At 44.0% G+C, this 23,201-nt stretch overlaps 2 protein-coding genes across 14 annotated transcripts in view; one reads left to right on the top strand and one right to left on the bottom strand.

Annotated features, from left to right (window-relative positions):
* The window catches only part of col4a6 (collagen type IV alpha 6 chain), a 394,735-nt gene extending 376,031 nt beyond the window's left edge, over positions 1–18,704 (bottom strand). For 3 of the 7 annotated variants that reach the window (XM_033030169.1, XM_033030163.1, XM_033030170.1), the window contains exons 1-3: positions 18,239–18,319; positions 17,930–18,062; positions 17,713–17,761 (exon numbers count right to left, since the gene is read on the bottom strand). In XM_033030169.1, the coding sequence (XP_032886060.1) occupies positions 17,713–17,761; positions 17,930–17,952 (72 nt within the window). In that variant the 5' untranslated portion in view covers positions 17,953–18,062; positions 18,239–18,319. Of the gene's footprint in view, positions 1–17,712; positions 17,762–17,929; positions 18,063–18,238; positions 18,320–18,539 lie in introns of those variants that run through there. The other 4 variants (XM_033030165.1, XM_033030164.1, XM_033030168.1 and 1 more) reach the window with 4 other exon arrangements.
* col4a5 (collagen type IV alpha 5 chain) overlaps positions 18,393–23,201 on the top strand; it is a 256,174-nt gene continuing 251,365 nt past the window's right edge. For 3 of the 7 annotated variants that reach the window (XM_033030177.1, XM_033030171.1, XM_033030176.1), the window contains exon 1: positions 18,771–19,200. In XM_033030177.1, coding sequence (XP_032886068.1) covers positions 19,105–19,200 — 96 coding nt within the window. In that variant the 5' untranslated portion in view covers positions 18,771–19,104. Of the gene's footprint in view, positions 18,513–18,770; positions 19,201–23,201 lie in introns of those variants that run through there. The other 4 variants (XM_033030174.1, XM_033030172.1, XM_033030173.1 and 1 more) reach the window with 4 other exon arrangements.

Here is a 23,201-nt window from a genome sequence, read left to right as displayed (position 1 = left end):
GTCTGCCCATCATAATATATCTTAGCCAGCAATTTAACCATTTAAAGTCCAAAGCTGAGATGCAGCTGCCAGCAATCTGTGTTTTGAAACAACTTAATGCCGTAAACAAAATCCAGTCATTGTTTCTGCTTCCACGGATTCTTTTCTTACCAAATTCTTTGCTCAAAATAATGGTTTTAAAATCCTAGCAGTAACAGCAATTCACCTGTTGTCAATGAAGTGTAACTCAGTGAGAACTTCCTTTTCTCCAGAGTCCCCTTTTATCTCTCATTTTCACACCTTACCCTTCCATATCTCTGTGTCACTCTCTCCTCTGGCCCTCAGTCTGAAGAAGGGTCTCGACCCGAAATGCCACCCATTCCTTTTCTCCGGAGATGCTGCCTGCCCTGCTGAGTTACTCCAACATTTTGTGTCTATCTTCGGTGTAAACCAGCATCTGCAGTTCCTTCCTGCACATGGTTCTACTGGAGTGGTGGAATGGCAAGTCTCCGCTGTCTGTGACTCCCCAAAACAAAGGGTTCTTCATCCTTCTTGGGCCACCTGGGAAGGTGCTAAACACTTCAGAGGAGAGAACATGTTGTGCCATCAGAGTGACTGCTCTGTAACACCAAACATCCAAGAAGCAAATGTCAAGGGTCAAGAGCTTTTGAATCAAGTCGCATTCTGTTCTCCTGTCCCCACATCAGCGAGTGGAAATCCTGTCACCACGCATTCTTCTTCAGCCAAACAGGACACAGTTCCAATGAAAGGTGGAGCAGAATCTAGTAAATATCTTGTCTTGGCTTCTGATAACGATTACAAAAACAACATTGTGTAGGAAGGTACACAAAAATGCTGGAGAAACTCAGCGGGTGCAGCAGCATCTATGGAGCGAAGGAAATAGGTGACGTTTCGGGCCGAAACCCTTCTTCAGACTGATAGGGGGTGGGGGGGGGGGGGGAGAAGGAATGAAAAAGGGGAGTAGGAGGAGCCCGAGGGCGGGGGGATGGGAGGAGACAGCTCGAGGGTTAAGGAAGGGGAGGAGACAGCAAGGGCTAGCAAAACTGGGAGAATTCAATGTTCATGCCCGCCGGCCGCAGCCTACCCAGGCGGAATATGAGGTGCTGTTCCTCCAATTTCTGGTGTTGCTCACTCTGGCAATGGAGGAGACCCAGGACAGAGAGGTCGGATTGGGAATGGGAGGGGGAGTTGAAGTGCTGAGCCACCGGGAGTTCAGGTAGGTTCTTGCGGACTGAGCGGAGGTGTTCGGCGAAACGATCGCCCAACCTCCGCTAGTCTCACCGATGTAAATCAGCTGGCATCTAGAGCAGCGGATGCAGTAGATGAGGTTGGAGGAGATACAGGAAGGAACTGCAGATGCTGGTTTATATCAAAGATAGACACAAAATGCTGGAGTAACTCAGCAGGACGGGCAGCATCTCTGGTGAGAAGGAGTGGGTGACGTTTCGGGTCGAGACCCTTCTTCAGCCAAACACAGTCTTAATTTACAAAGGCAACTTTGTCTTAATTAACACTCTCACATTATAAGCCATTAAAATTACTCTTAATAAACTTGCCTCCTGATGTGGTCGCTCGGACATAAACATGTGCTCTCTTATAAACATGTTAAAATCAACTCGTTTTGACTAATTTTGTGGGTGTGCTATTAGATTACTACAGGGTCAGAACACATGAAACATTAAAGGGCCTGTCTCACTTATGCAACTTTATCGGCCACTTGCTGGCACCCGTCATAGTCGCAGCAGGTCGTCGAAAAATGTTGACATGTCGTGGGGGTGATGCCTGTCTGGTGGTGAGTAGTTGCCCAAAGAGTCGTACCTTTTTCTGGTCGCCGCTGGATTTTCAACATGTTGAGCATTTTCGGCAACCTGCTGCGGCTGTGATGGGTGCTAGCAAGTCGCCGAAAGAATTGCGTAAGTGGGACAGGCCCTTTAATGTTTCATGTGTTCTGACCCTGTAGTAATCAGTACAAACTTCCTCAATGCCCCTTCCTGGAACTGGCTGTCGGGAAGCCTCACTAGAAAAGTAGCCCAAAACTAGAGAAACATACAGTGGATGCAATAAATACAAAGGATGCAAATGTTACTTGCATTTTACACTGTTCTTCCCTTAAAAACCTGTGCCTACACATTTGATTTGTTTGGTACTGATAGACACGCTATAATGTAGTGGCAGTGTTACACTCCGCTTTTATCTTCAATCCACTGACTTCATTGGAACAAAGGGCTGAGGCTCTGAAATCTTGACTCTGATTTCGTTTATTATGGTCATGTGTACCGAGGTACAGCGAAAAGCTCTTGTTTGTGTGCTGTTCCGTCACAGAAAAGATTATGCATGAATACAATCAGGCTATTATTCACTGTGCAAGAAACAGGAGTGCACACAGACCCTACTCTATGCAATTAATCAGATATGTGAAAAGTCAGGAGCATAACACAAGGAGCGAAAGATGTGGCAGCTCGACAGGTAGAGAATAAAAGAACAAAATGGCGAGTGGAGCTGGGCGAAATAGATTAGATCAGGTTCAGATACTAAGGAATTTAATCAGATCAGTGCAAAAATGTGCTGGAACAATCAGGCATTATAAGAGAAACGTCGCTTAAATGCCCTATAGTGGAAGTATTGCAGGAAAAGCACAAAATACATTTAATAAAAAAGGCTTGTGATCAAGGTTGGTTTCAAGGAGCATCTTAAAGAAAGAAAGAAAGAAAGAAAGTGGTGAAGATTCATAAAGAACCAGAGAGAATACCCGAGATCAGAGAACTACCGTGTAAGCTGTAGGCCAAAGGAGTTTTGACTCGATTTGTTGAATAGAAAGCACACTGAAGGTGAGCATTTATTTGGGCTCCAGTCCATTGATTCAGGCTCCAGTCCATGAATGTTTAGTTAATCAGTAATGTTCACTTTTTGCTTCCAGTCCGTCTTTTCAGACCTGCCTTCTTGGTTGGCTGACTGTGCACCTGTAACACCTGCAATAATATCGGCTCATTGGAGAAAATAACAGTTGTGGATTAAAGCATTGCTATCCTACAGCAAGTCGGCAGGGAAGCAGCACTAACCTGGACCCTTTTGTTTCTTCAGGCAAGCTTTGTAATTAAATGCTAAAATGGATTTTCAAAGCCTGCAAATTAGAGAATCCAAGATATACTCAGCGTTCTGCTCTCGTCACCTTAAACCAACCGGGTAGATCGACAGGGTGAATAACACCAGTAAATGTCTATGAATAACTGGTCCTAAAGAGTGCTTTAAGGTGTCTGTTTGATCCTCAGGCACCATTGCATAATTTTATTGGGTCTGAGAGGCAAAACCAGAGCATAAATAAGTAGGCCATTCAGCCACTCATGCCTAATCTGGATACAATGAAATCACAGACTCAAAATGCTGGAGTAACTCAGCGGGACAGGCGGCGTCTCTGGATGGAAGGAATGGGTGACGTTTCAGGTTGGGACCCTTCTTCAGGATGAGAGTCGGGAGAGGGTGTCACAGAGATAAGGAGAGGTAGGGTGTGAAAACGAGGGGATGAGATCAAGGAAAGTGGAGAAGGGTCTCGACACGAAGCGTCACCCATTCCTTCTCCCCAGAGATGCTGCCTGCCCTGCTGAGTTACTCCAGCATTTTGTGTCTATCTTCAGTGTGATCCAGCATCTGCAGTTCCTACCTGGACATACAATGAAATCATGGCTGGTCTTTGACTTTAGTGTCCCTTTCCTCCACCAATCCCAATCATTTGAGTACATGCTGCCCAAAATGTATCGATATGTGTCTTGACCCGTTTCTGATTTACTTTTCACCATTTCCCACATACTTTTAACGATGATAACGTTTTTGACAAATTAGAGATAAATTTCAGTCCTTTGCTTGTTTCTCCCCATCCCTTAATGATGTCCAAACCCCTTCTGAAAGCACGCTCACAATGGGTTCTGCTACCGTGGGTAGTCTTTCTATACATAGTCAATACATTGGTCAAGCAGACCCTTGGTCAGCACAGATTGGCGGTGTAATATCACCACGCTACTCTCCAACGCGGCTTCACCATGATTTATTCTTGCACACCCACCCAATGCCATTGAGGCCATTAAGGAGTAGACTTTATTCCCATTGGATTTCCTATCGAGTTGTGTTAGGATGGTGAGGAACAGGAAGGATAGGCAACATGTGGATCAGGCAGGCACGTAGGGCCAGGCATTCAAGGCAAAACTGAACACAATGGGGATTGTGATGCATAGAGTTCACATTTACATCCGATTCCTCCGCATCTTAACACCGGCTTACAAAAGAGTGAGAAAGTGAACGACTATTTCCGTTTACGTTCCCCTCGGGTGAGGCAGCAGGTGTGCGGGAACGAGGATGGCTGAGGTCACGGAGGCTTTAGGTGCAGCTGCCACCACTTCTGAATCGCAGGAGAACAGTCAACAACCTCATCAAAGCAAAGGCTCAGCAGTAAAAAGCCTCTGGCCAACCGCAGGGTCGAAGAAGCAAGTGGGCGTGCAACATCACTGTCTGCATTCACAACCTTCCTTGAAGTCCTCAGCCAGTTGTCTGCATTTGTCCCATGAAGACTAGATCTACATGACTGCTGGGTAAAAACATAGAAGTGTGTAAACAATCCCATTTGTAGAGTCTTTAAGGATCATTACTTCCAATAGACTGCTTTCCTTTCAATGGGTTTATGCCGACCACCCGGGCTATTTGACAGTGACTCTGCACCAATGCTTCGTTAGTACGGGATAATCAAGAGAGCCTATTTGTGTAGGAAGGAACTGCAGATGCTGGTTAACACTGACGATAGACACAAATAGCTGGAGTAGCTCTGCAGAAGAGGCAGCATTTCTTGACAGAGTGAATGGCTGATGTTTCGGGTCGAGACCCTTCTTCAGACTGAATCTATTTGGTGCCCACAGTAGCAGATCACCATTGAGGGTGAGGGACTGGGTGAACTAATATTTTAAACAGGAAGGTGTATTATGTGCAGTAGTAACCAGCCAGACCAACTCATGAATGTCACTGGAGAACGAATCATGTCACTGATTCCTTCCTCTTAAATTCAAATAGCCCCACTGTCGGATATGTTACAGGAAACCTACCAGTGCTCTGCGCCAGTATTAGTGGCTTCCTTCTGAAGACTTGGCAAATACTGTGTTAAGGATATTGCAACCTGCCCGAGGTCTCCAGACTTCAGCAGGGGAAGAGAGATCATACTCTCGTATTCAGGGAAACAGAAGCCGCCTGGGGAGACTTCTCAGCAGCTTAGACAAGCACTTATGAGGTTGGCAGCAGAGTTCTCCCGGAGTTTCTTTCATAACAAGAATTATATTGGAGTGAAACAAGACTTAGTTTATTGGTTTACTTCACATTCTGTTCTCATGAATTGGTCGAAGCTTGCAAGTGCTGTTTATAGTAGATATTGCTCTCACTCCCAGCCAACCAGTTTTAGTTTTTGTTTTAGAGATACAGCGCAGAAACAGTCCCTTCAGCCCAACGAGTCCGCACTGACAAGCAATCCCCGCATATTAATGGTAGACAAAAGTACTGGAGAAACTCAGCGGGTGAGGCAGAATCTATGGAGCGAAGGAAATAGGCATCGTTTCGGGCCAAAACCCTTCTTCAGACTCACATTAACATATTAACACTATCCCACACACACTAGGATCCATTTACATTTACACCAAGCCAATTAACGTACAAACCTGTATGTCTTTGGAGTGTGGGTGGAAACAGAAGAACACGGACAAAACCCACGTAGGTCACGGGAGGAACGTACAAACTCCTTACAGACAAGCACCCATAGTCGTTGAACCCGTCTCTCGGGCACTGTAAGACAATAGAGCCAATAGCAATATGCCACAGTGCTGCCCTTTAGAGATACAGTGCAGAAACAGCCCCACCGAGTCTGCACCGACCAGCCATCCCGTCGGGTCTCTGGCGCTGTAAGACAGCACCATGCCATCCCCACTACTGCAAAACAATAACTGTGCTCACAACAAACAGACTTAAACCAGAAACAAAGTGCTGGAGTAACTCAACGGGTCAGGCAGCATCTCTGGATGATGTTTCGAGTCTTCAGTCTGAAGTCACCTATCCATGTACTCCAGAGATGCTGCCTAACCTGCTGAGTTACTCCAGCACTTTGTGTCTTTTTTTAGAAACCAGCATCTGCAGTTCCTTGTTTCTAGACTTAGAGTCATAGAGTGATACAGTGTGGAAACAGGCCCTTCAGCCCAACTCGCCCACACTGGCCAACAATGTCCCAGCTACTCTAGTCCCACTTGCCTGCGCTTGGTCCATATCCCTCCAAACCTGTCTTATCCATGTACCTGTCTAACTGTTTCTTAAACGATGGGATAGTCCCAGTCTCAACTACCTCCTCTGGCAGCTTGTTCCATACACCCACCACCACCCTTTATGTGAAAAAGTTACCCCTCGGATTCCTATTAAATCTTTTCCCCTTCACCTTAAACCTATGTCCTCTGGTCCTCGATTCCCCTACTCTGGGTAAAAGACTCTGTGATTCTACCTGATCTATTCCTCTCATGATTTTGTACACCTCTAGAAGATCACCGCTCATCCTTCTGTACTCCATAGAATAGAGACCCAGCCTACTCAACCTCTCCCTATAGCTCACACCCTCTAGTCCTGGCAACATCCTCGTAAATCTTTTCTGAATCCTTTCAAGCTTGACAATACCTTTCCTATAACATGGTGCCCAGAACTGAACACAATATTCTAAATGTGGTCTCACCAACTCCTTATACAACTGCAACATGACCTCCCAACGTCTATACTCAATACTCTGACTGAATGAAGGCCAAAGTGCCAAAAGCCTTTTTGACCACCTTATCTACCTGCGACTCGGCCTTCAAGGAACCATGCACTTGTACTCCTAGATCCCTCTGCTCTACAACACTACCCAGAGGCCTATCATTTACTGTGTAGATCCTGCCCTTGTTCGACGTCCCAAAATGCCTCACACTTCTCTGTATTAAATTCCATCAACCGTTCCTCCGCCCACCTGGCCAATCGATCCAGATCCTGCTGCAATCGTTCACAACCATCTTCACTATCTGCAAAACCACTCACTTTTGTATTGGCAGCAAATTTGCAGGCAGGCAGGCTTTTTCTATTGGTTTGGTTGATGAAATGTACTGCCCATTTGAACTCAAACAATTCATGTTACATCCTCCCCATGTTCAGAGTTAGCTGATGCTGAAGATCACCTATATCAATCATCCATAGGCCAGGGAAGTCAGAAGACTTCTTACGACTGAAGTAACGATTGAGTCCGAGGAGCATGCAGGCGTGTGGACATGAGGTGGGGCAGGATCAGGATTCTGTGATGCCACAGATCATCTCCAGATGATGACAGTGTTCCTGAGAACTGTCCATAACCCTCACTATTCACAAGTTGCGAATGCAGCCATTCGACTGTATATTCAACTAAAAGCACAAGCCAACCAAGGGCAACATGTAGGTAATTTGGGCATTTAGCTCAGCCGTTCAGATGTTGTCGCAAGTCAAGGTTCCACATTGTAGAAGATGCCTGCAGCCCTGCAACAGATGGCAAATCTATCCCACTGGTCGCCCATACACTCGATCTTATATGCGAGTTGTACATAAGCTAGGCGTTCGTAATCTGAGAAGGATGAGTGGTGGGGGAATCTCATTGAAACCCAGCAGATAATGGAAGGCCTGGATGGATTGGATGTAGAAAGAATACTTCCAGTAATGGGAGAGTCTAGAACCAGAGGACACAGCCTCAGGATAACAGGACATTCCATCAGAAAGGAGGTGAGGAGGAATTTCTTTGGACAGAGGATGGTGAATCTGTGGAATTCATTGCTACAGATGGTTGTGAAGGCCAAGTCATTGGGGGGGGGGGGGGGGGGTTATAGTAGAGATGGATAGGTTCTTGATTAGTACAGGTATTAAAGGGAGAAAGCAGGAGAGTGGAGTTTGAGAGGGAAACATATATCAGCCATGATTGAATGTCAGAATAGACTCGATGGGCTGAATGGCCTAATTCCCCTCCTATGTATTATGGTCTTATTTCCACAGAAAAATATAAACATTTATATAGATAACACCCCTTTCATGCATATCAAATTAAACCAGACTTAGTTCCTTCCAAGCATATAAATATTATCAGTCTGGAGATGAGTCTCGCCCCAAAGTCACCCATTCCTTCTATCCAGAGATGCTACCTGTCCCGCTGAGTAACTCCAGCATTTTGTATCTATCTTCAGTGTAAACTAGCGTCTGCAGTTCCTTCCTACGTATTAAAGGTAAGGTTAGAGGGAGAGGAAGGGTGAAAGACAGAAAGCTAGGTTAAATGTCTGCTATGAAACTGCATGGTGCACCATCAGTATCTATTCATTGTCCCAGTCTACTCTTCAAAATGGCTACAGGTATAGTCCTGCTCTGATTGACCAGTATTAGTGCCATCATGCCTATAATAGTCTTGGTTTCACCAAAGAGAAGTGGAAGAACACATCTGTGCAAAGAGAATGTTAAAAATCTTTGACCACAGTGAAGAAATCAAGCATAAAGTGGAGTGATAAGCTTGAAAAGAATGTTCAAGAAGGAACTGCAGATGCTGGAAAATCGAAGGTAGACAAAAGTGCTGGAGAAACTCAGCGGGTGAGGCAGCATCTATGGAGCGAAGGAAACAGGCAACGTTTCGGGGACGAAACCCTTCTTCAGAAAAGAATGTTCTCAGATCAGTAAAGCCCTCAAAGTATTGCTGATTTTGATGATTCTACAGCACATGGAAAGTAGGAGTTTTAGTGGCATTCTGTGGGATTTAGAAGTGGCTGTGAAGATGTACAGGATAATTGAGTATATTGACAGAAACAAGAGCAGGGGTGTTGTACTATATGATGCAAGACATCAGTCAGACTGCAGCTGTAGTATCAAGTACAGTTTTGGTCAATGCACTATAGGAGGGAACCAGAGGAAGTGCGCAGGAGCTTAATGAGGGCTGTAATATTAAAGTTATGAGGAGCTACTGGCTGAAGTAGGATTGTTTTCTTCAGCTCAGTTGAGTTTATTGTCACATGTACCGAGCTACAGTGAAAAGTTTTTGTTGCGTGCCATCCAGCCAGCAGAAAGACAACACATGATTACAAGCGAGCCATTGACAGTGTACAGATACATGATAAGGGAATAACGTTTAGTGCAAGGTAAAACCTTGCCAAATTCCAATCACGGATAGTCCGAGGGTCACCAATGAAGTGCACAGTATTTCAGCACTGCTCTCTGGTTGTGGTAGGGTGATTCTTTGCAGCAAAGGAGGCAGAGGAGAGATTTAATGGAGGTGTGTAAACTTATACTGTTGTGCTGCTGCGAGTAAGAATTTCATTGTTCTATCTGGGACATGTGACAATAAAACACTCTTGACTCTATAATCAGGCCAGACAGGGTAAAGCAGAGAAGTTAGTGTCAGCAGCCGGCACAGGTTTAGTTAATTGAGGGATGAATTGTAGGGAAGTAATATTTCGCTCAACAAACTGCAACGATTTCAAACTCACTTCCTCAACATGTGATGGAGGCCAAAACCCCTCACCGGATTTGTATGATATTTTGCCACAGCCTGCAGTGTTATGGGCTTGTCCCACTTTCATGACCTAATTCACGACCTCTGCCGAGTTTGCCCTTGACTCAAACTCGCAGCATGGTCGTCACGAGGTCGTAGGTAGGTCGTAGCAGGCCGCGGTGCTCGTGCTACGTAGTAGGTACTCGTGGCATCAAGTAGGTCGGGGCGTTTTTCTAGCCTGATGAAAAATGTCCACGAGTAAAAAAGGTCGTGAAAGTGGGACAGGCCCTTTAGGAGACAAGAGCAGGAAAGAGGGAATAAACCTCCAGACCTAAAAACAGACACAAAGTGCTAGAGAAATACAGTGGGTCAGGCAGCATCCCTACACAACGTGGATAGGTGGCATTTTGTGCTGGGACCCATCTTCAGAATCTACTGTCTGTTATGGACATTGCTCGCATGGACATAATCGCTTGAAATGCCTCCTTCGCACCATAAATTTATTCGATGCTGTGATTTCAATTTACCATAATTCAATCTATGTTTTCAATAGCTGAGTTAAACCCAACCCCTCCCCCTCCATCTCTATAGCCAGCAACGCATACCATCAAATTCTGGAATATAAGAATAATGACCATTTAATAACTTCTTGTTATTTTTCCCTGGAATAAATTCCTAAATCTATATTGTAATTGGTTGCTTTGTTGAAGTTGAGGCATTATACCTACTTCAAGAGGAGGTGCTGCAGTGCCTCTACTGATGAGAGGGAGTTACTGCAGTATGACAAAGAGATTTCATAACACATTCAAGTTTAGTTTAGTTTAGACATATAGCGCGGAAACAGGCCCTTCGGCCCACCGAGTACACACCGAGCAACAATCACCGCACATTAAAACTATCCTACACACACTAGGGACAATTTACACTTATACCAAGCCAATTAACCTGCATAAATGTACGCCCTTGGAGCGTGGGGGGGGAGACCAAAGATCTCGGAGAAAACACAGGCAGGTCACGGGGAGAACGTTCAAACTCCATACAGACAGCACCTGTAGTCGGGATCGAACCCGGGTCTCTCGTGCTGCAAGCGCTGTAAGGCAGTAACTCTACCGCTGTGCCACGCTAAAATGACAACAACATCTCTTTCTCTAATAGGGTGGGATGAGGCGGCTGACCATATCTGCAGCCTGTCTAATTCTCCCCTAATACAGCACTCCATCACTCCATCTTGGTCTGGGTGTGTATGAAACCACAGGGTACTGGCCAATATATTAACAAAGGAACTAATTATCATCATTAGAAACAAGGAACTGCAGATGCTGGTCAATAAATAATGGCGCAGAGTGCTGGAGTAACTCAGCATCTTTGGAGAACAGTTCTTTGGAGATGGAGGGAGAAGGGGAAAGTTTTGTACTTAACCAAAATTGGGAAATTAAATATTCATATTGTTGGGTTGTAAGATACCCAAGTGGAATATGAGGTGATGTTGGTACAGCTTGGGTGTGAGCTCGCTCTGGCAACGGAAGAGGCCCAGGACAGAAAGGTCAGTGAGGGAATGGGAAGAGGAGTTAGTATGGTTAACAAGAGGCAGATCCAATGGGCCTTAGCAGACCCAGCACAAGTGATCAGTGAAACAGTTACCGTGTCTACGCCTAATCTCACTGATGTACAAGATGCCACATCGGGCACCAGGTTCACCCTGTCTCACCTGGAAGGAATGCTGGGGTCTCTGGATGGAGAAGAGGGAGGAGGGATGATGATTTGATTTGGTAAACAATAAACAAATCTAGTTAATTTGGTTTGCATTTAGGCTGCTTTGTTGATACAAGGAACTGCAGATGCTGGAATCTAGAGCAAAATGCAAAGTGCTACAGGAACTCAGCAGGTCAGTTGATGTGGACAGTTGACGTTAAGTGTCAAGACCCTTCACCTGAAAGAGTAGAGGGGAAGTAGCCAGTGTAAAGAGGTGGGGGGGAGAGAGGGCAAGAACAAGCAAGCGAGAGGTGGATACATCTGTGGAAGTGTGGAGGAAGGAATTGCAGATGCCGGTTTAAACCAAAGATAGACAAAATGCTGGAGTAACTCAGCGGGACAGGCAGCATCTCTGGAGAGAAGGAATGGGTGACGTTTTAGGCCGGCTCGTTTTCACACCTTACCATTCCTTATCTCTGTATCTCACTCTCCTCCGACTCAGTCTGATGAAGGGTCTCAACCCAAAACATCACCCATTTCTTCTCTCCAGAAAACAGATGAGGAAGGCCTGGTTGGCAAATAGCAGTCGACTGTGTGATGGAGTGTGGAGGTCATTGCAGAGGCTGGGAGATGATAAGTGGAGAATAAGATGCTGCACGTTCTGCCATAACACTGCAATAGCTGGAGGATTGATGATACCGGGGACACTCCTTTCCTGAAATGATACTGTAAATAGCCTGCATTTTCCACTCAATTTATATGGAGGTGCCTCATATGTTCCAGTAGAACTTGAGCACAGTGTTTGCCTGTATTTGTATTTAACAGAGAGTAGAGATCTGAAGTAAATTACAGTCTGTAATATAAAGTTCTGCTAATTCATGTAATGATGTGCCGATATCTGAGAATAAGGTACAGGCTACAATCTAATTGAAGGTTTGTTTTACCAGCAGACGCAGTGTAACGTTTTGTTTGAACCTCTTCAGATGATTCATGCAATTGCTGTGTGTCATTGGACCAGATGGACCAGTTGGTTGATTCAGCTTTGAGTTTATTGAGGAGGCAGCTATATAAATCAAAGATCCTATAGCGGAGCAAGATAGATCACTCCTGCTAAATGCAATAGGCTGATGTGTAGTACGCAACGGAACGTAACGTGGGCCTTTTTTTCATCCATTTCCGTAACCCGACCATACCAGACTCGCTGTGTAATCAACGTTGCGGGGGAACAGTTTGTGTTAATAAATTAAAATTCTGAAAATGTGGAGAAGATTTTTGCCAAATAACTTTTATTTTTACGAGGATGTTTCCGTAACCGGCTTCCGTCTCTGCATTATTAACCTATGGGATCTATGGTGCGAAGACGGAAGCCGGTTACGGAAATGGGGCCTTAAATCACGCATGAATCTGCCCATGACTGTACTACGTGTTTTTCGTCGAGTGGACCATCTTGCTCGCTATAGGATCTTTGATATAAATGACCTCACAATTTAAGGACAACACAATGACGCAGCTGGTGGAACCGCTACTTCACAGTGCCAGAGACCATGATCAATGCTGACCTCGGCTCTGTGTGTGTGTGTGTGTGTGTATGTGGAGCTTGCAGATTTTCTCTGTGTGTCCGCATGGGTTTCCACTGGGTGCTCCAGTTTGCACTCTCATCACAAAGATGAGCAGGTTTGTTGGTCAATTGGCTTCTAAGTTGCCACATGTGTGTAAAGAGTGGACGCAAAGTTGGATAGCATCGGCTCTATGGTTGGCATGGACTCATGGGGCCAAAGGGCCTGTTTCCATGCTCTCTCTAAATTAAACTAAACTAATCCCAAATGCTCTTCATTTGTCTTTGCTGGGCAATATAACAGTGTGGAAATTAAGCAAAAGTTGGAACAGAGATGACAGTAATTCACTCCAACGACGTCATGTAGTAAATGGCAGCTGGAGTTTAACTCTTGGTGCCTCTACATTCTCAAATGAAGATACAATCACTTACCCAGTTTCATGGATACCTACAGAATATTTGCTACTGCCTTCATATTTAATCTGACTGAAACTACTTAATGGATTGAGGAAGGGTCTCAACCTGAAACGTCCCCCCAACCCTGCTCTCCAGACATGCTGCCTGTCCCGCTGAGTTACTCCAGCTTTTTGTGTGTATCTTTGGTTGAAACCAGCATCTGCAGTTGCTTCTTACACACTACTTAATTAATAAACTCAGCAGGTAAGGCAGCATCTATGGAGCGAAGGAAATGGGCAACGTTTCGGGTCGAAACCCTTCCAAAAAAGACGTTGAAAGGGCAGAGTCCTCCTTGTCCCCATCTTCCACCCTACCAGCCGTCACATACAACAAATAATCCTAAAAAAAGAAAGGTCTCGACCCGAAACATTGCCTATTTCCTTCGCTTCATAGATGCTGCCTCACCCACTGAGTTTCTCCAGCATTTTTGTCTACCTTCGATTTTCCAGCATCTGCAGTTCCTTCTTAAACATAAATAATTAATAATCTCAGTCAGATTAAATATGAAGACAGTAGCAAATATTTCATATCCATCAAACCAGGAGAGAGATTTGTGTCTTTATTGGAGAATGTAGAGGGACCAAGGTTTAAACTAAAGCTGTCATTTGAATACAGAAGTGAGCCAATTAGCAGAAAACATATATATTTTAGTTTGGGGGGTATATAACACTCTGCAGCAAGCACCACAGGTTATTTGCATAGTAAATAATCTTCCACGCTTAATACAACACAATAGGAAGTATTTTAGAAACATAGAAAATAGGTGCAAGAGCAGGCCATTCAATATGATCATGGCTGATCATCCACGATCAGTACCCCGTTCCCGCTTTCTCCCCACATCCCCTGATTCCGTTATGCACTAAGAGCTAAATCTACTGTAACTCTCTCTTGAATACACCCTTGGTCCATGGAATCAAACTAACTCTCAGCTGTACAACCACCAATGGTCCCATTCCCCCTTTTCAGTCGCTCTACTTCTTACCAGCTCCCACACATGCCCAATTATCCTTTTTTATTTAATTACTTTACCATTTACCTACAGAAGCAATACCGGTAGTGGCCAATTAACACATCCTTTCAGAAATTGGAAGAGTGATGGAAAATGCATCTGTTCACGAGAACATGTAAACTCTAATCAGAGAGCAGCCAAGAGGTTCGGATCAATCCCAGATTTCTGGATCTATGATGTAGAAATGCTAACTGCTGCACCTTTCTGCTACCCTGTAGTAATACATTTATTAGGCATCTCAAGGGAATCCACTGTGCAGAGGTGAATTTGGAAGCAGAACTCAAAAGCAGTATGAATAGTTGAGTATAAATACATTTAAGGGATAGACTGGATACACTGCATAGACTTGGCTTGTACTCGCTAGAAGATTAGAAGATTGAGGGGGGATCTTATAGAAACTTACAAAATTCTTAAGGGGTTGGACAGGCTAGATGCAGGAAGATTGTTCCCGATGTTGGGGAAGTCCAGAACAAGGGGTCACAGTTTAAGGATAAGGGGGAAGCCTTTTAGCACTAAGATGAGGGAAACATTTTTCACACAGAGAGTGGCGAATCTCTGGAATTCTCTGCCACAGAAGGTAGTTGAGGCCAGTTCATTGGCTATATTTAAGAGGGAATTAGATGTGGCCCTTGCGGCTAAAGGGATCATGGGGTATGGAGTGAAGGCAGGTACAGGATACCGAGTTGGATGATCAGCCATGATAATATTGAATGGCGGTGCAGGCTCGAAGGGCCGAATGGCCTACTCCTGCACCTATTTTCTATGTTTCTATGTAAATTGGTGAAGAAAAAGACAAGGTGACTACTGTGGAGCATAATCAATGTCAATGACCAGTTGGGCCAATGGCCAATTTCTGATCTGTACATCCCATATAACAAAACCCAGAGCCCTGTTATAAATGGTCTTGCAATCCATACATTTAAGTAATTATCCTGAAAGTTTATTCTTAAATAATGAGACACATAAAAGCAAAGCCACTTATTTGTCTGCATCTTGAACTCATGCACATATACAAAAAGGTATGTCATTTTACAAACTATGTAAGTATGGGTTTATCCAGTTACACCATTCAATCTAAAATGCAAGGTATTGTACCTGCCAAGTATTCTTTCACAAGAGTACTGATTTTACTATTTAAACTATAATCAGCTTGTAAAGCTAGTATTTTATATATTAGATTAGTCTAAGCACAGAATAAACCAAGATTTAAACTAAAGCTGTCATTTGAATCCAGAAGTGAGACAAATTAGCAGAAAATATATATAATTTAGTTTGAAGTATGAAAGAGTCTGGTCAAATAGCACAAGGTTATTTGCATAGTTCCACACTTACTACAACACAATAGGAAGTTTTTTGGTCCATACAATCCAAGATTCATGCCTTGGTTGCTTTGATTCTTAATGATTAGCTGTTTGTACTGTATATCTGTTTGCACAATACTATCATGCCCAGCACAGCTAACGGGTTCGAGGGTTATGGGGATAAACCAGGAACAGGGGTACTGATTTTGGATGGTCATATTGAATGGTGGTGCTGGCTCGAATGGCCCATTACTGCACCTATTTTCTGTGTTTCTATGTTTCTATCTGGCTATGTGTAAATATCATAACATTAAACTTGTTTGATGCCCTCTGTGTGTAAATGTACTTCCTTCTATTAACCCCACCCTCATGGACCACATGGATCTAAAGTAAAGCCATTCCGTCTGTCTACCAATAACTAACCTCAGTTAAGAGGAAGAATACTCGCTTTCGTACCACTCAGCCGTTTCAACCATCATTACTGAGTAGCACCAGCATTAATCACCAGGAGCAATAACTAACCATCACACCCTTTCATGAAAGGAAGTGGAAGCAGTAAATGCCCATTAACTCAATCAGTACCTATAGGAGAAAAGTAACATTGCACATTATCCTCCTGGAATTTGGGATTCTAAAGGTTTCATACCTTTCACATTGACAGGCATGTGTGAATTAGTGAATGCATTGACAAGAATTAGCGGCTGATGATTGTAGACACATTCTGCCGTGAAATGAACATCATTGCCTAATTGTTTATAGACAGTTGAATGCATTAGTTGGATGTGGAGTGGCCACACATATATAAAGATTTGGATGCCTCTATTGATAACCTGTTGTAAAGCAGAGCCATGTGGAGAAAGTAAAGGGTCAGATTCCATCTCTGGTGCAAGCTGAGCTGAGAAATCTCAGCAAGAAACTATAATAATAACACGCCACTGTTGGCACAGCACCTGGTCTATGGAAGGGGGAATCACAGAGGTCGAACCCTAACCCTGCAACCAATGTTATAAAACAGAATTGAGTTACATTATGCTTGACAAATAAGATTTGCAAAGTTTTGTATTTAACACATTTTATATTTCAGAAAGAACTAAATCTTACATTTATAACGAGTCTTTCACATTCCAAACAACTCAAGGCATTTGTAGCCAGCAAGATGCATCATTATGCTGATGTTTAATTTAGTTTAGTTTAGAGATACAGCGCGGAAACAGGCCCCCAGGCCAACTGAGTCCAAACCAGCCAGTGACCAGAGCAATATTCTAGAGCAAGCACGTTGTATAAATCTGTTGGATGTTCTGAAGTCATTATCCTAAGTATTCTCAGAAGTTGATTGGATGTCATAATCCACACTCGTTCATTTACATATCTGAACCCAGTAACTGCAAACTCAAGATGCATCTCAACGTGTTTCCAAGTGCTGATAAACAATGGGGGAGTTTAAACTGACTACTCTCTAAGTTGTTGCCATGGGGGTCCATAACCAGGTGGTGACTTTTAAATGCAATGTCTATACCGTGGGCTCCTAATACAAAGATAGTCAGTAAACTATTTCAGGGAGTAAACATTCCCCTTGCCATTGTCAATGTGTCGCACAAGTGACAGCTTAGAACTTAGATGAGGCCAGAGGCTGATTAATAACAAGGTTCAGGTACAAATTTACAGCAAAAGGGATTTCCCCATCAACTGCTTGCCTGAACCTTCTGATCAAATATTTATTTAAGACACTGAAATATATAATTTCACGATTATAGTGAAAAAGTATCTGAAAAAGTGTATTCGAAAAATGCTTAGTTTAGTTCATCTTCAATAACCAATAAGCAAGTTTTATTTCACTCACAGTTTAACAAAATATTAAAAATGATCTCTTTAAATAAAAAAATATATACTCTGTTGTCTATCCACTCTAACAACTACCAAGGTATATTCTCATTCTGGGCAGCTATGTATTCGATAGCTGCCCTTGCAGCTGAATAACACACAACCACCACAAAGACTCGTGTTTCACAGATATCTTGCAGGCAAACTGTTTCGGAGCAAGAACTGGCAATTAATTACAGAGGGGAGGAAAAAGAGGGAACACTTGCAGCAATTAAGACATCCCGCAGTTCAAACATTTATTGCCAACAGCACATTCAATCAAAAACAAAATCTGTCCTCATAAACTCACCGCTTGGACAAGGTCGGCAACCAGGCAACCCACGAGCATTAGCGAGAGCCTGAAACGAAGTTGTGAACAGTTTTTTTTCAAGGTTCAATATACAACATAGGAAAGAACCTGCTTCTGAATACAGTAGAGCGGGCTTTAACAGTTATAGGAGAGACGATGATACCGCTGCAAGGATTTATTTAAAACAATTGCTGCATTGCTGAGAACTTGCACTTACCCACTGATCATTTTGAAGGACATTGGAAGTCTCTTTGCGTAAAGGGAAGATTTCAAGGATGCCTTTAGATCACCAAGCGATCGAGTCGTGTCGCCTCAACCATTGAAAGATCACGATCTCTGCCTCACCATCTCTTTGGGGGGGGGGGGGGGGGGGGGGGGAGAGAGAGAGAGAGAGAGAGAAAGAATTTGAATCGCAAAGGAACTTAGGGGAAAGAAACATATGCCGAACAGATCAAAGAATAAGCATGCTTTTTAAAAGAAGGCAACATGCGGGCGGATCTGTGGAGTGTATAATCCCAACACACACTTTTGTCTACCTCCGAACCTATTTCACCCGTCTCCGCCACTAAAACCATGCAAGCGTTTAGTCTGGGAGAGAGGGCTGGGGGAAGGGGAGGAGTTTTCAATGAGCACCAACTTTTTTTTTTGGAAAGAAACCCCCCCCTCCCAATTCACAGTATATTATAGTCTCACACCAAAAATAGCAGCAAGTGCATGGAGTAGTATTAGAGTCTCGGCGGCAGAAGGGCAAAGATACTACTAGCTGCTGCTGTACGGTTTTTGTTTTAACAGCCGATGCTTTGTACAAATTGTTTCACTGATTATACCCACTCCTTTCTCGTTATCAGCGAGCTGCTTTCGCTAATCCACCGCCAGCGTCCAGAGATTTCTTTTTTTTTAAATCAATTCCTTGCTAACGCTGCTGCAGACTCTTTGATAGAGTCGCTAAAGTAAAATAGTTCCACAAAGAAAAGTTTCCAAAGAACTAGAGAGCAGACAATGGGTGGGGAGGTGGTGCTTGGAGGGCGGGGCGTTACGTCCCCTTTGCCTTCCCGAGGTGATTTGATCTATTCCTCGACTCCCTCCACCTCGAACGCATCAGGTTGAATCCCTTTTTTTGCGTCGTTGTGGGAAGTGATTCCTGACGGGTCCCGGAGACCAAAGCCCGGCTGCCAAATAGAGAGAGAGAGAGGGAGAGACAGAGGGGGGGAGAGAGGAAGTAGATACATGTAGCGCTGAGCTATAATTGAGCAGACTCGCTTGATTCTCTTTCGCTCTCTCTGCTCTAAACAGTGTTATTTCTTTTTCTTTTTATTATCCCCCGTTTCCAAGCAGAACATGTGTGGATGTGCAAAGTTTGTCAGTTGATCAGTCTCTTGCCGAGAGCTGAAAATGTGGGTTGGAAAATCTTTAGCCTTTGATCAGCTTGCTGCCCTGTACGTCTTGCTATCGCTGCTGACAACTTGGGTGCAGGACTCGGACACAGCGGTGAGTACCCTTTACTTTGTTTTCTACACTTTTATTCTCTTTGGGAAAAAAATAAAAGTATTCAAGATCACACCTAAGATATTAAGAAGAGAAGAACAATGTATATATATGTTTTCACTTGGAGTATTGCGGTGGTGATTATTTTTAACCGCATGTTATAAACAACACTAAAGAGTTATGTTCAAGTGGGAAGAAGATAGTGGAGCGGTGCGGGTTTTTGGGAAGGCGACGTTGGCGTGAATCTTGCTATCTGGCCGCTTGTAATGGTGGATGTGATCCGCTGTGGTCTTGGCTGCTTGTAACATCAGTCGGCCCAGCAATAGGTGAGCAATTGCAATCTCATTTAGACTTGTTTTTCTTCTTGTAAGTGTGTGCAGTTTGTGCAAGTGTGTGTGCAGTTTCCCTCCTCGCAAACTGATGAGTACAAACTTGTACCCAGTCAAGTGTGCAGGAGTGGAGTGGGGGGAGAGTGCAGACAGACAGGAGGAATGCACATCTCGCCTTCATCTGTACTTTTTGATCCTTATCTTTTGTCTGTCTGATTTTTGTCAAACGTAGATCCCAATGGATTGAAGAGCCCCGGGTAAAACTGGTTTCTCTCCCCCTCTCCCTGTCTCTACACTGTCCCTCTGACGGATGGTCTGTACGGAACTCGCCGTGTGGTTGCAAAGTGCGGAATATTGCCATCGGTTGCAGTCGGCTTTTGTTGAGGCGGTTCGGCTCGTGTTACCCCGGTCCCTTCCCCTCGGAACTCGGCCTCGCTTTGTTGCAAAGGTGCATTTGACGGGAGGGTTAACAGTGAGTGACTGAGACTTGTTTATTTTAGCACTTTAGATTCTGCAGGAAAAGGAGGAGACGTCCCTGACAGCAAGCAAGCTGCCAGTACCTGGAAAAGCATCCTTTCGGCAGCCTGCTTCAGTATTGACGATAGGTTCTTGGTTCTTCTTGGTTTCTTGGTCCTCCAAAATATTCCAAATGGAATTTAAACTGGAGGTTGGGAAAGGGATACTTTTTTTTTGCAAAACCTTACATTTTAGGGAAAAGAAATCAATCGTATCCAGTATATGTAGGAAGGAACGCAGATGCTGGTTTAAACCGATGATAGACACAAAATGCTGGCGTAACTCAGCGGGTCAGGACAGCATCTCTGGAGAGAAGGAATAGGTGACGTTTCGGGTCGAGACCCTTTTTCAGACACCCATTCCTTCTCTCCTGAGATGCTGCCTGTCCCGCTGAGTAACTCCAGCATTTTGTGTCTATCTTCAATCTTATCCAGCTTGTGGGAGGTGTTGCTTCAGGAAGCTTGTCAGAGTTACCTACTGTTGCTTTGGCATTTATCTACAGGTCAGAGAGGGGTGCGGGGATGAGGGAGATGTTATGAAAATTGTTAAAGTGCAGGAACAATAAAAGATTGTCCATGGACGCAATACTGTCTACAAGTTCACTTGCTGGTCTATCGTTATTTTTTGCCAGACATGTTTGGCTCTGGCTGATGGTTGAATGAAAGTGAGTGTGTGTTGGAGATGGGGGGGGGGGGGGTCTAACCCCCTGTCTGAGGCTTGCAGGCTCTGGGGTTCAAAGACCTGAGCCCAAAATCAGTGTGACCATCCAATGCATTACCACCAGTGCCATCAGAGGTGTTAACTTTACTGTCTGCGCAATGTACTACATACAGGTGTAAAATATCCATTGGGATTATTTACCCCTAGGGAACAACAGGGAAGCTATTCCTCGTCTCCTGGCCAATGTTCAATTCATTCGCTAAATAGATTATATGTTTACAATTAAATTCTTCATGGGAATTTGGGACGTCCATCACATTTCATAGTTTATAACCACAACCACACTGTATCTATATCTCTACATCACCATCTATATCTCTTGCTTCCCTTTCCCCTCAGTCTGAAGAAGCGTCTCAACCCGAATTGTCACCTATTTCTTTTCTCCAGAGATGCTGTCTGTCCCGCTGAGTTACTCCAGCTTTTCGTGACTATGCTGAAAGAAGTATTTCATTTAATGGGGATTGTGAAAGTTGTTGCATAAATGTGCCTCTCTTTCTTTCATCCGTCTATTTCTTGTGCTTCTTTCTGTATAATCGACCCTGTGAACCTGTACTCTCCTCCGAATTCCTGTCTCCATAACGACTGCTGCAGAGTAGCAGTTGAGTTGAAGACATACAGGTTCATTCATTCAGCCTCTAGCTTGTGGAAAGAAGAAGGTTGGCTAAGAAGCAACTGCAGATGTTGGTTTAAACCGAAGATAGACACAAAAAGCTGGAGTAACTCAGCGGGACAGGCAGCACCTCTGGAGAGAAGGAATGGGTGACGTTTCTGGTCGAGACCCTTCCTCAGAAGAAGGTTGTGCTTTTTAAGAATATCTAGGTGGACATATGGATTAGTGTAGGTGGTTGATGGTCACTACAGACTCTGTGGGCCAAAGCGTCTGTTCCCATCAGCAGAGTACAAAGTGCTGGAGGAACTCAGTGGGCCAGGCAGCATCTGGGGTGGGAAGTGGCGATGCGACCCTTCCAACTCCTCCAGCACCTAGTTTTTACTCAAGATCCCAGCATCTGCAGTCTCTCGTGACTCACTGTCAAAGGGCACACAGTTGCTTCCTCATGGCTATGTCATGCTCTATGACTTTAGAGCACTTCACTCTAATCCTAAATGCATGTATAGAAAATAATAAGTTCTTGTTAAGTGATTGCAAGGCCTATATAATATGCTTAGGAAGGAACTGCAGATGCTGATTTAATCTGAAGATAGATACAAAATGCTGGAGTCATTTAGCGTGTCTCTGGAGAATAAGAATAGGTGACATTTCGCAGTCTGAAGAAGGGTCTCGACCGGAAACGTCACCTATTCCTTTTTTCCAGAGATGTTGTCTGTCCCGCTGAGTTACTCCAGCTTTTTGTGTCTATCTTCTATATACAAAAGCTGTTTTCCATGTTGTGTTGTTATCTGTGGCTTGGGTTTTTTCATTTTGTTCAGAGGAAGAGGGGGTACCTGAGAAGGGAAGTATTTACTATTCATCGTTAACATCCACCGTGAAGATGATGTTGGGCCATTGTTTCCGAATGCCGCAGTGCTTGTGGTTTTCGGTAGGCAGCTTCAGGATTTGAACATAGCAATCAAATAATAGCAATATCTTTCTATTGAGGATGATGTCCTTTTCTGAGGGGCAAATGAAAATCATGTTGCTTCCAGGCTAGCTGGGCTTAAGAAGCCTTGCAGTGGCCTTCTAGTTGGGGTTAAGAGACATTGCAGTGTACCTTGTAAATGGTGCATATTGTGCCCATTATATGCCAATGGTGGAGATAGTGTATGTGGAAATGATGGCATTCACCGCACTCTTGATCTGGACCTTGTTTCCTGGTACAAAAGCTTCCAAGATTCGAGAGGCTAGTCAATCCATCAGACTTGTTCTTGGAGTCTTCGTATCCATTTAGCAGATCGCCCTATGCTTTGAGCTGATGGTGACCCATATGATGTTGATGTAGGAAGCTTTAGTCATGCTAGTGCCATTGAATGTTAAAGGACGTGGAAAGCTAGTCATTAACCAGCTGATGTGTGGTGTGAATGATGCTTCATATTAGTCAGTTGAATGCTGTTCAAGTCTTGCTGCAGCCTGGCACAATCTGCTTTATTAACTGGGAGTAAACTGTTATTAGTGGCAATCTTGTGAATTAGAATGCTTCTGACTCAAAACCTACTCTTGCGATTGTGTAAGAACTGCAGATGCTGGTTTAAACCTAATTTGAAGAAGGGTCTAGATCCGAAACGTCGCCTATTCCTTTTCTCCAGAGATGGTGCCTGACCTGCTGAGTTCCTCCAGCTTTCTGTGTCTATCTACTTCTCGGGACTGGTTGCGAAAGCTTTCCTTTCTCCTGGCTAGATGTAAAATATTTCAAGTAGAGAGGGGAGTTATTATTATCCTTCTACTGCTTATCCCTCAATGAACGATATCAAAGCATATTATCTTCTTATTATGTGCTATCTGCA

The sequence above is a fragment of the Amblyraja radiata genome, chromosome 12 (genome assembly GCF_010909765.2).
Source record: "Amblyraja radiata isolate CabotCenter1 chromosome 12, sAmbRad1.1.pri, whole genome shotgun sequence".
NCBI lineage: Eukaryota > Metazoa > Chordata > Chondrichthyes > Rajiformes > Rajidae > Amblyraja > Amblyraja radiata.
This window is presented reverse-complemented; position numbering and strand designations above follow the sequence as displayed.